The following is a 12,443-nucleotide window of genomic DNA, read 5'->3' as shown; positions in this document are numbered from 1 at the left end:
ATCATGATTGCCTTGCTGATGATCGATTATCCTGTGCATCATGTATGTGTATATATATGGTACATCACGTCGTGCATCCCTTGTCCATAAAACCTGTCTTCTGCCTCTCGAGTCAATCATGATGGAGTCTGAATATTCAGCTGACACTTTTGCAGCGAGCGGCAGTCTCCGGACCTCCACTGTGCGTCTTTTTTGTACTTAATACGAGGATCGTTTATAATAATGCACCATCTTTGTGCTGCCGTGACCAGTACATATATAGTGCGTGTTGTTTGAACTGCCTCTTCCTTGTCCTAACGTAGCTCCGCAGCGTCGATGGCCACATTTTGGGTGAGCTTGTCTTGGTAGATTTCCGTCCGCTGTTGAAATAACTTGTACAGACCTACAGTTACGCTTGTTCACTTCATGAGGAGGTAATATCCATGTACTTGTTCAAGGTTTGTGATATCGATGATAACATGCTGTTCAAAGTGGACGTTCCTGCTTCAATCCCGCTGGACTAAGATAAAGTGCCTTTATATCATTGCACGATATGTACCTTTTCTCCTATTCGCAGGCCACCTTTATAGTGCGTTCAGCTCTAGTATGTCTTGCCGATGATTTGAATTGACACATGCATGTTGTGCCATTGTTCAGTGAATTTTATTCCTGACGAGGACCCCAAAGTATGTGTATATGCGGTACTGATTGTTGAACTGGGCGCTTACTACAACACATCATCACCAGAAATGCCACATGATCGACAACATCTGCTCATGTATGTACATCATGCATGCATGCATCCACATCCTTGTCAAGCGCTGCGCTTCCCTTTCACAGGTTTCAGCATAATATCAATCACTTGTTCTGAATGTGTTTCCACTTCCCCTGTAACATGCGCGCATTTCTGATAAGATTCATCTAGCTATCTTCGTCCTCAGAACATATGTATTATGGAACAAAAATAGATTCATGCTTGCAGCCATGTTGGCCGCCTTTCTTGTGAGTTCCCTGCTCCAATCAAACCATAAGCTCATGATAAATGCGTGAATTAGGCTGCCGGCGCAGCATCCACTGGCCTGTTCTTTGCATTTCTCCATGCTGTCCCATGTATGCTCTCGCTGTCATCTTCCCTTTGCTATTCTACCAGTACTCACACCTTTCACATTGAACATTGATAGTTGAGACTAGCCCGATCCCGGGCATCACAGGCTGCTACCAGCCCTCGGACAGCATCGGGTTCTACGTACCATTCATTCTCTCATCTGTGTTACAACTGGGTATGCGAGGAGCTGGTGGCCATGTACGATGCACGCTGATCGATGCACTTCCCAGGACTCATCTCCGTCACGCTCATACGCGCCCTGCAGACCTGGCAGGTGTCCAACAACTATCTGCTTGCCGTCCTGCTAAAACATAATATATTTTACTATATATGCGGCTTTTGTGAGTTAACGCACACACACATGACAGACCCCCGTGCTCATTGATGATTATTTCAATCCGAAAGCGTGCTCGATGGTGAACGTCCTCGCGTCGGTGTTCCTTCAAGTGCGTGCCGCGTCCCTACCCTGCCCTCAGACCGAGTGATAGATTTCTCGCACAACTTAGGACGCCTACAAGGCCATGTTCCAAGAGTAGGCAACCACCAAACCCCTGTTGCGCACTCCTACTAACAAACCCTTACCACAAATACACCAATATACAGTTTTCAGTTCATCATTCTAGGGATCCTCGCTACACACATGCACCTCCATCTTTGGCATAAAGATCAGCACCAGCATAGCTCTATGCTTACTCCCATGTCCGAGATGTCGTATGTGGGTCGTAGTACAGCGTAACTTCATAGCGGAAAGATCTAATGTGGGTAGTCTACATCCATACATCGACTCCTGCAGTCGAATCAGCCTTGCCGTCCCACGGGAAATCATATTGTATCTAATATATTATCACCTGATCAAGAACAAGGGGCTATACTTCCAGACCAGTTGGGGGAGCGCGGGGAAATTATATGATATAGCGGTGGGTGGATGTGTTCCCGACTCCCAAAGAACTGCGCGTCTAGTATTGTCATGAGCAACTCACAGTGGGGACAATGCATCCAGTGTTCCCGAGCTCAGTATTTAATCATATTTTCTCTAACTCCGGTGGAACAACTGCTACTAGCAGTACTACAGGCCTGACCGTCAGAATGTTGAACCAGCTATTTAGGACTAGTAGTATCTCTCGAGGCCGATGAGTCTGCGACTCGTGTTTATGTCAATCAGTTGCAGGAAGCCACCGATAATTAATTGAATCCCTCTATAACCCTCAAAATCCCGTACTAGCCATCCATCCACCCAGTACTTTAAAGTATGTTCGCGTATGCATTACCTAGCATTAGACACCGTGCCGGCCTGTGCTTGATTCATTTTCCTGCCACCTATCCTTCAGCATGAGTCTCAAGTCTGCACATACGCCAAGTTTCACCGAGACCCAAAGGCGTAGGGACAGAAGGTCCTAAACCAATTACGTCCACCAAGCGCTCGTAGGGGCGCCAGTCAAGAACAACAAGAGGATCATGTTCTCGAGGTCTAATAGAAGGCATTGTTCTACACAATATATCGCTGTTGTCATTAAATTCATCAGGGTATAGTGATGCGATATATCTACATGAATGCGAATCGGGTACTACGTCTGAATGCTGCTCATTAATGTCTGTCGTAAGGTCATGTTCTGATCCAAAGGAATAGTAGATCAAGCTACAAAATCGAAAAGATGATGCAAAAATAGAAGTCGCCTCATCTAGAGGCATCAGCAAGTTAGGTCAATAAAGGGGGTCGTGTGCTCTTCTAAGAGAGATCATAGCCCACCATACAAGAAGAGAAAAAATGGAAAGGCCAGTGAGGCCAGGAATGACCCCGAGAACGATTTTGCCACCCTGGCTTAACTGTGGGCCACTGCACCCATCTGTGTATGCATCATCGCAGGGCATGCCCTGCGGTTTCTTGGAGTCATAAGCGCCCGCTTTCAGCGATGTGTAGAATGGGTCGGCAGTATCGTTGAGTACGTGCATCGCGGCAAGTGTGAGCATCGGTGCATTGTAGTCCAATGCAACCTCAGTTTCTGGCCAGTCGGCACGGATGTCGAAGAACCGATCGTACTTGTCTGGACCACCGATAACGCCCCCATAAAGGACATAGGCTTCTTGCGGCGGGGAAGTATTGATATCGCTTATGTTATTGCCACCGCTTGCCATCGCGGAGTGGGGATTTTGAGGCGAGTTCGGATTAGCACCGACGATATAGGGTGCTATGACAGAGTGAGCCAAAATGATAAAATTATATTATCCATGCTCACCTTGCATGGGATTGTTACCCAAAGCATAGTTGACTTGTGCGTTAGCATAGTTCTGTTAAAGGCGATGGTTGAGTCCCACGTTGATTATTAGTGATCGGAACTAAAATCTCACCCGATAATCATTTCTCCTGCTTTGAGTCGATGCCAGTGGTACATATCGCGTTAACAGCATGGCGGCGTTCAACGACGGGTTTAAACTAGCATCGTCCGAGTCGCCCTTGTAGTATAGCAGTCCGCCTTTGAATAATGTTTAGTTGAAAAATGAGCAAACAATTTTATTGTAGTACCGCGAGTTTGATATCCTGGTCCACCACCGTAAACTATTCCGTCGAAGTACTTCTCGGCCACAGTTTGCCAGGTGGATGCATTGCCGCCAAAGGTTGGGTTTGCTTGCGCAATCTGTGCAAATAGAACAGGCAGGCCAGGTGTCTTGTTGTCCCAGTTGAATACTCCGTCATAACTGCTTAGGCTATATTGCTGCCAGTAACCTTGAGCTTGTTGATACAACGAAGAGGAGTTGGTTGCCCAAGACAAGAAGAGTGCAGCAATGGCAAGCTCATCTCCATATCCGGACGAAGCGTACGCTTTGCCTACCTCAGGCACGGAATGTTGATATACTGCCTGTCCGCCAGAGGCGCTAGTGGCAAAGGTAAAAAGTTGTTTGGCATGTTCGAGAAGGGTTGTAGCGTATGTTGCGTTTTGAAGTGTAGCGGGGCCAGAGTAAGAGTTCGAGAAAATGCGGTTGGCGTAAAGATTGGAGCAAGCTGCGAAAGCTGCAGCGGTTCCTGCAGCAGCATCCGTTCCAGGACTGAAACTGTGTTAATGAATGATTCGATGATACACGGTGCAAGAGTACCTAGTGTCGTTGATTTGATATGAAGGACGCGGTAAAGGAATGTTGCGATCGCCTCCCCAGTAGGCATTGTCAACTTCTTCTGCAGTCACGTGTGAGTGGAGAATGGACATCCAAATCAAACACTTACCATTGGCTACCTGGACAAACAAAGTATTGTTAGCAGGATGTGCCTATGTCAATTATCATGAGTTGGTGACTCGATTGCTTGGTGCTTAAACACGAGACTGACTTTGATGAGCCAGTCAAGACTCCATCGGAGCATGTCATCAAGGTAAGGGGTTTGGTTTGCCAGATCGTATCCTGCACAACATTATTGGCGAGTGAGCATTTCCCCGATGTCGCACGAACCTTTTCCAAAATCCGTTGCACCCCAACAAATTGACATCACGGTGAATGACTGAAACTGAGTTGGAGGGGTGACATATAACATAAGCCGAGGCAGCTCACCAGGGGGAAAGTGCATTTAATGTAGTCTGACGGAACTGTTAATATAGAGTAGCTGCATGATATACGGGATACTTACCACCTGCATCATAAAGCCCGCCAGTCAAATCCAACTTGACGTCCTGCCCATCGGTGAGGGCACTGTCGTTTCGCCACTTGACTCGATTTGTGCTAGGCAACTTGCCGCTGCGCTGTGCTTCATAGAAGTAAAGCAGATTTCCGAGCAACGAAGACCATTGCGCGTTGGGAATAGCAGCAGTGGATGGAGACGCGCCAGCTGAAGCGTTTTGAGGCAGGAAAGGGGGATCAGGAAGAGGAACTTGGGCAAATGCCCGCGAGGAAGCAAGGAGAACGAGAACAAGAGGCGTCCGCATGAGGAGTCGTGAAATGAGATATACGCACCAAAGTCTTCCGGAATGTACAACTGACAAAGAGTCAGACGGTCAGCTCGAGCCTCGCGTTCAACCAGAATCACGTGACTTTGTAAAGCAAAGGCACGTGACTATGACGCTCCGGGCCGCAGACTGCCACAGGTTAACAACTCCCAGTCCAGTACTCATTCTCACATCATGGTCACACTCCAGACCTGCTCCAGATTCGGGCCGTCCAAAAAGTTCTATATAAAATTCAAGAGGACATGATCTCAAGACTATTATACCTTAATTACTCTCCTCATGGCACTCACTCCGATTAAGACCTGTGTCCTCGGCGTGGGTCTTGCTGGGCTCACGTTTCATGTACCATTCGTACTCGCTTTGCCCGAACTCTTCACTCTTACCGCTGTCCTGGAGCGCAACCCACAGACTCCCGGAGGAAAAGTGCAGCAGCGCTTTGGAGTTACAACAAAAATACACAGGACAGTCGAAGAGGTCGTGAACGACCCTGAAATTGAGCTTGTTATTGTGGGAACCCCAAATGACACACATTACTCATTTGCCAAAGCTGCTCTTGAGGCCGGCAAACATGGTAAGCAAAATACTTCTTCCACGCATAAACTGCTCTCAGCCACTTCAGTTCTCGTTGATAAACCTGTGACTGAGACGGTCAAAGAAGCAAACGAGCTTGCAGCCATTGCCAAAGCAAAAGGCCTTGTTCTCTACGGCTACCAAAATCGACGCTGGGACTCGGATCACCTCGCGCTGAAGCGCCTGCTTTCACTTCCTTCCTCTTCGCCTCTCTCCCTTGGTAACCTACTGGAATTTGAGTCTCAGTGAGGAAGATCGTTGATCAAACTAACTTGATTTCCTCACCTTCCTTTAGCTATGATCGTTACCGTGCAGGGATACGGTCTTCCTGGAAGGATAGTGCGGGCGCAGTATATGATCTCGGTTCACATCTCCTAGACCAAGCTCTCAAACTCTTCGGCCGACCCGCGCAAATCACTGCGTTCATTCAAAATATCCGTGGTGTCACGAAACCGGAAGTTGACGACATCGTAAGTCCAATATCATTGCAGCTATCTAGCAGCATTTTCAATATGTATTTGCAGTTCACTATCTATCTACACTACAATCCTGGGACTCTTTTCCCAAACCGGTTCACCGTGCTTCTCCGCTCGCACATCCTATCAGTGAAATCCCCTCAGCTACGCTACGCAGTACGCGGCACAAAAGGAATGTTCACCAAGTATGGCCTCGATACCCAAGAGGAACAGTTGAAAGCGATGTCCTCTGTTAGCAGTATCCTTGAACCAAGTTATGGACTGGAGCCTGAGTCCATCTATGGCATCGTCGAAAATATCGCCGACGATGGCGTGACGATCACAAAGACAACGTAATCGTTCTTTTCGCTCATATTTCCTGGCGGCGCTGATGGTTGCCTATAGCTGGCCTTCGGATGCCCCGGGCCAGTATATTGGCCTCTTCAAGAACCTTGCTGGTGCTATCCGTAACAACGAGGAACTTGAGGTGAAATGGGCAGAAACGACACAGGTGATCGAAATGATTGAATTGGCCTATAAAAGCTCTGCTGCAGGCCGCACTTTGGAGGTATCAAAGGTTTAGTTAATATCAAGATGCACCTCACTATATACTCAAGAGTGTATCATAGAAGTAGTACGGTCAAATTCCCTTCGGAGCTACAACATACTCTTGACAACAAATACCTGCGGTGTAAGTCAGACTCCTAATTGTGAATAACGCCTAGCATTGAACAATCAGTTGATCACGATTAACACGCTGGTATACTGTGACATCCGAGTACAGACTTCATTGACAATAGTACTATAAGAATGGATTTGATGTGTCTGATAAGATGAGAGTACAAATCTGTATAGACAGTCTTGATCCCCGTTGGAGGTGCGCGTGATAATTAAGCAGAGCATCCGGACGACTAGCGAGTAGTTCAATGACTATGTGCGAAGGGTTGAAAATATCGATCAAGATCTGGGCGGCAGTCGGAGAGTGAGGTTTTGGCTCAGGATCAGATGTCCTTGACAACGACCGCTTTCGACAGCCAATGCATTGCCAAATGAAAGTTGACTGACACCTCAAACGATGTTTATTCCAAAGAGTTTGACTGTATGGTCTAAATTGCAAAAGATTTGCACAAGTACTGATATCATGTGTATATAGTGAGTGAGGCTAGATTCTAGAATGAAGATCAGGAGTTGATCAGGATTCAGGAGGTTGTTGTTAGGCTCGTGACCAGCCTGGCCTAATACTACCACGGTTGCACGAGTGGTGTAGCCAGGCTGGTCGATCTCGGAGTGGCGTGGCAGGGCGGAGCGAGGAGTTTGAAATTTGATAGGTGCCGGTCGTGCCGGAGGTAGTTACGATCATATGGCACAAGTTATACGTCTGCTCTCGCTCAGACTGTACTATGCTATGTTAAGTTTCAACCATGAGTTCTGTACGACCTTTATCGCTCACTGCTCGAGATACAATTGAGAATCTCCCAACGGACTTTACGAGGTCCCTCTCAACGACACAACACCAGCAAGTTCTCGAGGCTTTCTCGCGACTCGATCTTCTTTCCCAAGGATCACAACGTCCGATTCGCGAAATTGTTCCAGCTCAGATGCCTCATATCATTACTTTCTGCGGAACACGTTGTACTTCGAGCTGCGACAGGCTCTGGAAAGACCCTTGCTATGATTCTCCCTCTACTCCTTTCTCCCAACAAGACCGCTATCACTGTCAGTCACCTTTGAACTTATTGCTGCAGCGAGATCACGTACGCTAAAGATACAACATTTTCACTCACTCAAGGCATTAAATTTGTCCTTGTAAATAATGGGTTCAGGAGTTCGAGCAGTTTATCCTAATCAATTATTAGTGCTCCAGCGTGATGTACTGTTGTATTTGAGAGGATACTGTACTTTTCACGGTACGAACGAAAGAGTTTGCGGTAATGTTACCCCAAAGCGGCATACCGGCATCTGCCAAATTTCAAACTCCTCGCTTCGCCTGCCAAATCACTCCGAGTTCGACCAGTCTGACTACGTCAATAAATTCTCACCATCTCAAATTGACGCATAGTCAGACTGGTCACGAGTCTAGGTTGTTGTTACTTGCATACATATGGGCACTTCAAATAGGTTGCGATGCCGCCCAGCTACAAAGTATCTCGGGTACAGCCGCCCAACTGCCACCTCTTCCCAAGTCTCGGGCACAAGTCGGGCAGAACCGTTGTCGTTGTTTAAGCGGGCGATCCTGTATCGCTACAGCATGCAAATGAAATCCAGTAGCCACTTAGCCTGGTCCTAGGGTCGCTCACGAGAGTCATCAAATCAAACTCAAACTCGCCACTGCCGCAGTATTATCCATGACTCCGAACTGCAGTGCCAAGAACGCGCCACCCCCAAATTCATTCGAACTGTCGTCGCTATTATAAGTACCTTAAGCGGGTCCATGGCGTCAGAACGAATCCTCGCGTCCCTTAGCTGTGATGCCGAACAAGCAAGCTTCTCATCCGATTCCCAGCTGTTGTGTTATGAGTCCAGGACCTGCAGGAAATATTTCAGACAGCCGGGCTCGCTGTAGCAATGGTACGGTTCAAAAGCTCTTGAGACAGTATCAGAAAATAATCGTTTATTGTTTCCACCCACAGCCGCCGTCAAATGGATCCGTGGTGAGCTTATTGGTAGAGGAACTTACGGTCGGGTCTACCTGGCTCTTAGCATGACCACGGGCAAATCCCAACTAGTTGCCGTTAAACAAGTTGATAGTCCTCAAGTTATCAGAGACGAGAACGATCAGTGTCAAGCCACTTTCGTACATTCCGTCGAAAGAGTAAGCAAGCTACTGGTAGATCTGAACCATCGTCATATCGTCCAATATCTCGGGTTTGAAGAGTGCTTTGTGGATCATTCAAGGGTTATGAATATGTGAGTTTCTAGCAATGTGGCCACCTGGCAGTATTGATTCAAACATATGACGCAGCTTTATGGAGTACGTGTCGGGAAGTGCATTAGGCTATTGTCTTCGCGAAAAGGGCAGGTTCAGCGAGGATGTCTCAAAATTTTTCATGCTCCAAATACTTCGAGGTTTGAGATACCTCCATTCGCGACGAATAATCTACCGGGTATGTGGCCGATTCGGCCTATCTGAAACGTTATGAAAAATTCTTATTGATTCCGGTCAGAATCTGAAAGCTGATAGCGTCCTACTTGAGAGAGATGGGAGTTGCAAGCTTTCTGATCTAGAGTTTTCCACTATGGAGGATAAAATACATAAACTTCCCTTCACCAGCGTGCAACGAATACTACCTTGGATGGCACCTGAAGTCATCTGCCATCAAAAGGAAGGGTACAGTGTCAAGGCCGATATTTGGAGTCTGGGATGCGTGTTGTTGGAAATGCTGACAGGAAAGCGACCCTGGTATGAGGATGAACTGATCATGGTCACCATTAAAGTCTGTCTTGTACCTTTGTATTACAGGAGCATTACTTATATTCTGTACGCAGGTGAAACAAAACAAGCGCCCACCCATCCCTCCTGAAGTTACCTTGTCAGATCTTGCAATGAATTTCCGGGATTTATGTTTTGCAATGCAAGTTATTCAAGTTCGTTCGGATGATACCACTTACCTTATAATCTTGCAGCAATCCTGACGAACGCGCATCTGCTTCGCACCTGAGACGACATCCCTATCTTGAGCTTCCGGATGATTGGAAATTCCGGGGTTTTAATGGTTAGGGAACACTCTAGTTATTGTGCCCTTCTGTTCATGTACTTTTCGTGGACTTCGTTCCCACTCTTATGGACCGTGATAAATATAATTGACTGCGAGAGGAGCTAGTATTTGTACGGGACTGGCACAGTACAGAATGCCTCGGTTCAACATCAGCACGATGTAACCTGTCCTCTGACGTGAACAACACACGCATTATTCGTGAATCTACTGTATAGTAAATCAAGATAGAGCCTGATATCATGCGGACTTGACACGAAGACCTTGTCTCATTTTGAAAAGCGTCAGTACGATCACGCAACTTATCTCCGAGAAAGCAAGTAGTTTTAAAGTGCGAGAGTATACACAAGACGGATATATCGACCTAGTGGAGCATAATTAAATACATTAACAGACAATGCATGCAGTCATGATCGGGCAGCACATCAGGTTTGTTCTACCCCTTGACCACTCTCAATCACGATCTACAATCCACAGCTCACCATCGTGATATATGTCCAACCAACCTCTTGAGAAAGTTCACGAAGGACTGAAGTGTACCAGAAAAGCGCTGCTCTGGTCTGAAGCCTCATGGATCGTGCTCGAATAGTGCACGCGATAGACCTCTTCAATTGCGGGGCTGGACGTGGTGCAGTTGCCGTTCGATGTCGGATAGAATAGATAAACGTCGAACATGGCACGCGCAAGGAATCGCCTAACACTAACCATGCACATGGGCCCAAGATCGTATTTGAAGTATTATAGATGTCCAATCGTAGAACCGACATCAAAGGCGTCACACTTGCTGGATGTATGTCCACCCGGCGAGGGAAGCGAGTTTGATGTAGTAGTCTATGTCCAATCCAGCGCAGAAGAGCGCAGACCATCGCTGCGCCATGACGACTTGCCTGGAGTACAATTTGATATTCAAATAAAATGTGTGTCTATATTAATCAGACGCACCATGTATGCCTTCCAGCTGTCTTGTGGATCATTATGATCAAAGGTCCAAATATGCCGGAGACACTGGGAGGAACGGTGCGATGACACCTATCAAGCAGGACGGGAGACGCTAGCCGTTCGAGTATCCAGCCCACAGAATGCACGCAAAGAACGTCGCATCAAATACACTCAATGCAGGACAAATGCCTTCGCCCAGACGAGCTTGACCCCAGCCCTCTCGTCGTCCTTCTTGTCCTGAGGTGATACCATCAGCACAAGTTTCCAATACAAAAACTTTGCAGGCGTAACCGACTCAACAAGCCTTATCGTCCTCCGTACTTACCAGCATTATATCGTGCAATAGTAACGTTCAGCATCATGCCCCAATTGAATTGAGTCATTTTTGCGACCCAAGCGAATGGCATGCTGCAGCTAGCAGAACAGCCATAGAACCAGATAAGAATACATTCATGTTCATGATATAAAAAGCCATACCTAAAAACAAAGAAGGCCAGTATATCCAGCGCTTCATCAGCAGGTGGGTCCGCCGCAAGTAGGGAGCCAAACAACACCAAGCGTAAGACTAAGACAGAGTGTCGGAGAAGCATCAACAATTTTTGAATGATATACTGACAGCAATAAGAACAACCAGAAAGTATTAGAACCTGTCATAGTGACAGCTCCCGACGCGATCGGCCGGCCTTTCGAACGATCTTTTTCGCGTCAACAGACTATTGACAGTCATTGGCAGAACAGAACCAAGACGTATCAACTTTGCAGTCGAAGTCTCAGTCAAGTATGTCATTTACGACACACACTGTACGACGTAGAATAGTATTTTCTTGCGATTTCGTTCAATGGTGAATACCACTGTACGATAGGCTGTCGACAGGAAGCTAGGCATGATGTACTTATAATCATCGCATGATTACGCCGCATCACGAACTTCCGTCTTATCGAAGAACAAAAATATGAAGTCGCTTCCCGCTCGAAGCCAGCGGAGCCTGGTGAGCTTGAACAACGCCTTGCCTCGGAGTGCATCGCAACAAGTCTCAAAGTCTGGACTTGATTGTCAGAGACACCGGCAATGCTTATTCTTATGCCCCTGTACGATGGCTCGTTGAAGTAGTCTTGCTGACCTTGACGTCGGTAGGCTCAGAAGCCACACATAAGGGCCTGCTTGAAGGGCTTTGAGCTTCTCACATAGTTGTGTAAATGAATCAGTGGCAGCCCCTCTCAGTCTATTTGAGATATTTCAGCGAATTACCTTCAACTTGTTCTTTAATCGTTTCTTATGTCCACATAGTGGGGTTTGCACCAATCAGGCCCATACAGCCAGATGGTAATTCAGGATGTGGTATGACTGGCGAAAGTCAATTTGATGGCACAGTACGAGGGCAGAAAATAAGCCCATACCTGATGATATTTATATCCGGATAATAATAATGTATGTGAATCACCTCCTTGGTGGGCCCATGGAGACCCGCGACCAGTAGGAATAAAAAGAGTGACAGGAAATACTCACTGGTGAGAAAAGGGCACTGAAGAATTAATATTAATGTTGCGTGCATGCGGGGAGTCAGTGACTGCGGACGCGTTAAAACTTTACCTAAAGTACTCTCCCTGCATGCGAGCTGCAAGTCGAAGACATATGTTGCGCGCATGGCATATGTGCCTGCAATGTGCACTGTTCAGGACGTTTTACAACCTGGAGAATTCAGCAGATATCGACTCGGTGTCAAATCAAATGAACTTCACTGGCAAGAGCTGG

General features: G+C 47.0%; 5 protein-coding genes across 5 annotated transcripts; 3 read left to right on the top strand and 2 right to left on the bottom strand.

Moving 5' to 3' along the window:
• Positions 1–2,061, top strand: F5147DRAFT_667349 (uncharacterized protein). Its single transcript, XM_041435243.1, has 15 exons — positions 1–181; positions 252–261; positions 311–330; positions 381–413; positions 472–568; positions 637–665; positions 727–757; positions 820–852; positions 905–981; positions 1,035–1,089; positions 1,161–1,259; positions 1,315–1,425; positions 1,490–1,530; positions 1,591–1,616; positions 1,688–2,061. Exons 1-15 carry the CDS (start codon positions 41–43, stop codon positions 1,818–1,820), a joined length of 936 nt encoding a protein of 311 aa, XP_041299010.1. The 5' UTR covers positions 1–40; the 3' UTR covers positions 1,821–2,061.
• A 504-nt stretch (positions 2,062–2,565) lies between these two features.
• Positions 2,566–5,047, bottom strand: F5147DRAFT_667342 (glycoside hydrolase family 9 protein). The gene is made up of 10 exons (XM_041435242.1): positions 4,698–5,047; positions 4,622–4,647; positions 4,523–4,571; positions 4,404–4,474; positions 4,302–4,344; positions 4,175–4,253; positions 3,606–4,126; positions 3,431–3,555; positions 3,319–3,370; positions 2,566–3,270 (listed from the first exon to the last, which is right to left on the bottom strand). The coding sequence occupies exons 1-10, from the start codon at positions 4,990–4,992 to the stop codon at positions 2,786–2,788; spliced, it is 1,746 nt and encodes a 581-aa protein (XP_041299009.1). The 5' UTR covers positions 4,993–5,047; the 3' UTR covers positions 2,566–2,785.
• Positions 5,048–5,183: 136 nt separating this feature from the next.
• On the top strand, positions 5,184–6,719 carry F5147DRAFT_667338 (uncharacterized protein). The gene is made up of 5 exons (XM_041435241.1): positions 5,184–5,584; positions 5,633–5,828; positions 5,879–6,053; positions 6,108–6,391; positions 6,444–6,719. Exons 1-5 carry the CDS (start codon positions 5,293–5,295, stop codon positions 6,619–6,621), a joined length of 1,125 nt encoding a protein of 374 aa, XP_041299008.1. The 5' UTR covers positions 5,184–5,292; the 3' UTR covers positions 6,622–6,719.
• Positions 6,720–8,080: 1,361 nt separating this feature from the next.
• F5147DRAFT_667328 (kinase-like protein) lies at positions 8,081–9,856 on the top strand. The gene is made up of 6 exons (XM_041435240.1): positions 8,081–8,606; positions 8,669–8,945; positions 9,001–9,142; positions 9,203–9,472; positions 9,525–9,610; positions 9,663–9,856. The coding sequence occupies exons 1-6, from the start codon at positions 8,507–8,509 to the stop codon at positions 9,754–9,756; spliced, it is 969 nt and encodes a 322-aa protein (XP_041299007.1). The 5' UTR covers positions 8,081–8,506; the 3' UTR covers positions 9,757–9,856.
• A 414-nt stretch (positions 9,857–10,270) lies between these two features.
• On the bottom strand, positions 10,271–11,646 carry F5147DRAFT_757315 (uncharacterized protein; the record flags this gene model as incomplete). The annotated part of the gene is made up of 7 exons (XM_041440372.1): positions 11,489–11,646; positions 11,168–11,255; positions 11,016–11,104; positions 10,828–10,927; positions 10,694–10,780; positions 10,531–10,638; positions 10,271–10,445 (listed from the first exon to the last, which is right to left on the bottom strand). Exons 1-7 carry the CDS (start codon positions 11,574–11,576, stop codon positions 10,271–10,273), a joined length of 735 nt encoding a protein of 244 aa, XP_041299006.1. The 5' UTR covers positions 11,577–11,646.
• Positions 11,647–12,443: the final 797 nt, after the last annotated feature.

This window comes from Suillus discolor, assembly GCF_016758755.1.
Source record: "Suillus discolor strain FC423 chromosome Unknown F5147scaffold_3, whole genome shotgun sequence".
Lineage (NCBI taxonomy): Eukaryota > Fungi > Basidiomycota > Agaricomycetes > Boletales > Suillaceae > Suillus > Suillus discolor.
This window is presented reverse-complemented; position numbering and strand designations above follow the sequence as displayed.

Coding starts and splice junctions, on each gene's coding strand:
- F5147DRAFT_667349 (XM_041435243.1), top strand. CDS start 41: ATGTATGTGTATATATATGGTACATCACGTCGTGCATCCCTTGTCCAT. Junction 331..380: donor CGTCGATGGCCACATTTTGG/GTGAGCTTGTCT, acceptor TAACTTGTACAG/ACCTACAGTTACGCTTGTTC. Junction 1,531..1,590: donor TCGCGTCGGTGTTCCTTCAA/GTGCGTGCCGCG, acceptor CGCACAACTTAG/GACGCCTACAAGGCCATGTT.
- F5147DRAFT_667338 (XM_041435241.1), top strand. CDS start 5,293: ATGGCACTCACTCCGATTAAGACCTGTGTCCTCGGCGTGGGTCTTGCT. Junction 5,829..5,878: donor CTACTGGAATTTGAGTCTCA/GTGAGGAAGATC, acceptor ACCTTCCTTTAG/CTATGATCGTTACCGTGCAG. Junction 6,392..6,443: donor GTGACGATCACAAAGACAAC/GTAATCGTTCTT, acceptor GGTTGCCTATAG/CTGGCCTTCGGATGCCCCGG.
- F5147DRAFT_667328 (XM_041435240.1), top strand. CDS start 8,507: ATGCCGAACAAGCAAGCTTCTCATCCGATTCCCAGCTGTTGTGTTATG. Junction 8,607..8,668: donor CCGGGCTCGCTGTAGCAATG/GTACGGTTCAAA, acceptor TTCCACCCACAG/CCGCCGTCAAATGGATCCGT. Junction 9,143..9,202: donor CGCGACGAATAATCTACCGG/GTATGTGGCCGA, acceptor GATTCCGGTCAG/AATCTGAAAGCTGATAGCGT.
- F5147DRAFT_667342 (XM_041435242.1), bottom strand. CDS start 4,992: ATGCGGACGCCTCTTGTTCTCGTTCTCCTTGCTTCCTCGCGGGCATTT. Junction 4,648..4,697: donor CGGGCTTTATGATGCAGGTG/GTAAGTATCCCG, acceptor CAGTTCCGTCAG/ACTACATTAAATGCACTTTC. Junction 4,345..4,403: donor GTCTTGACTGGCTCATCAAA/GTCAGTCTCGTG, acceptor TAATTGACATAG/GCACATCCTGCTAACAATAC.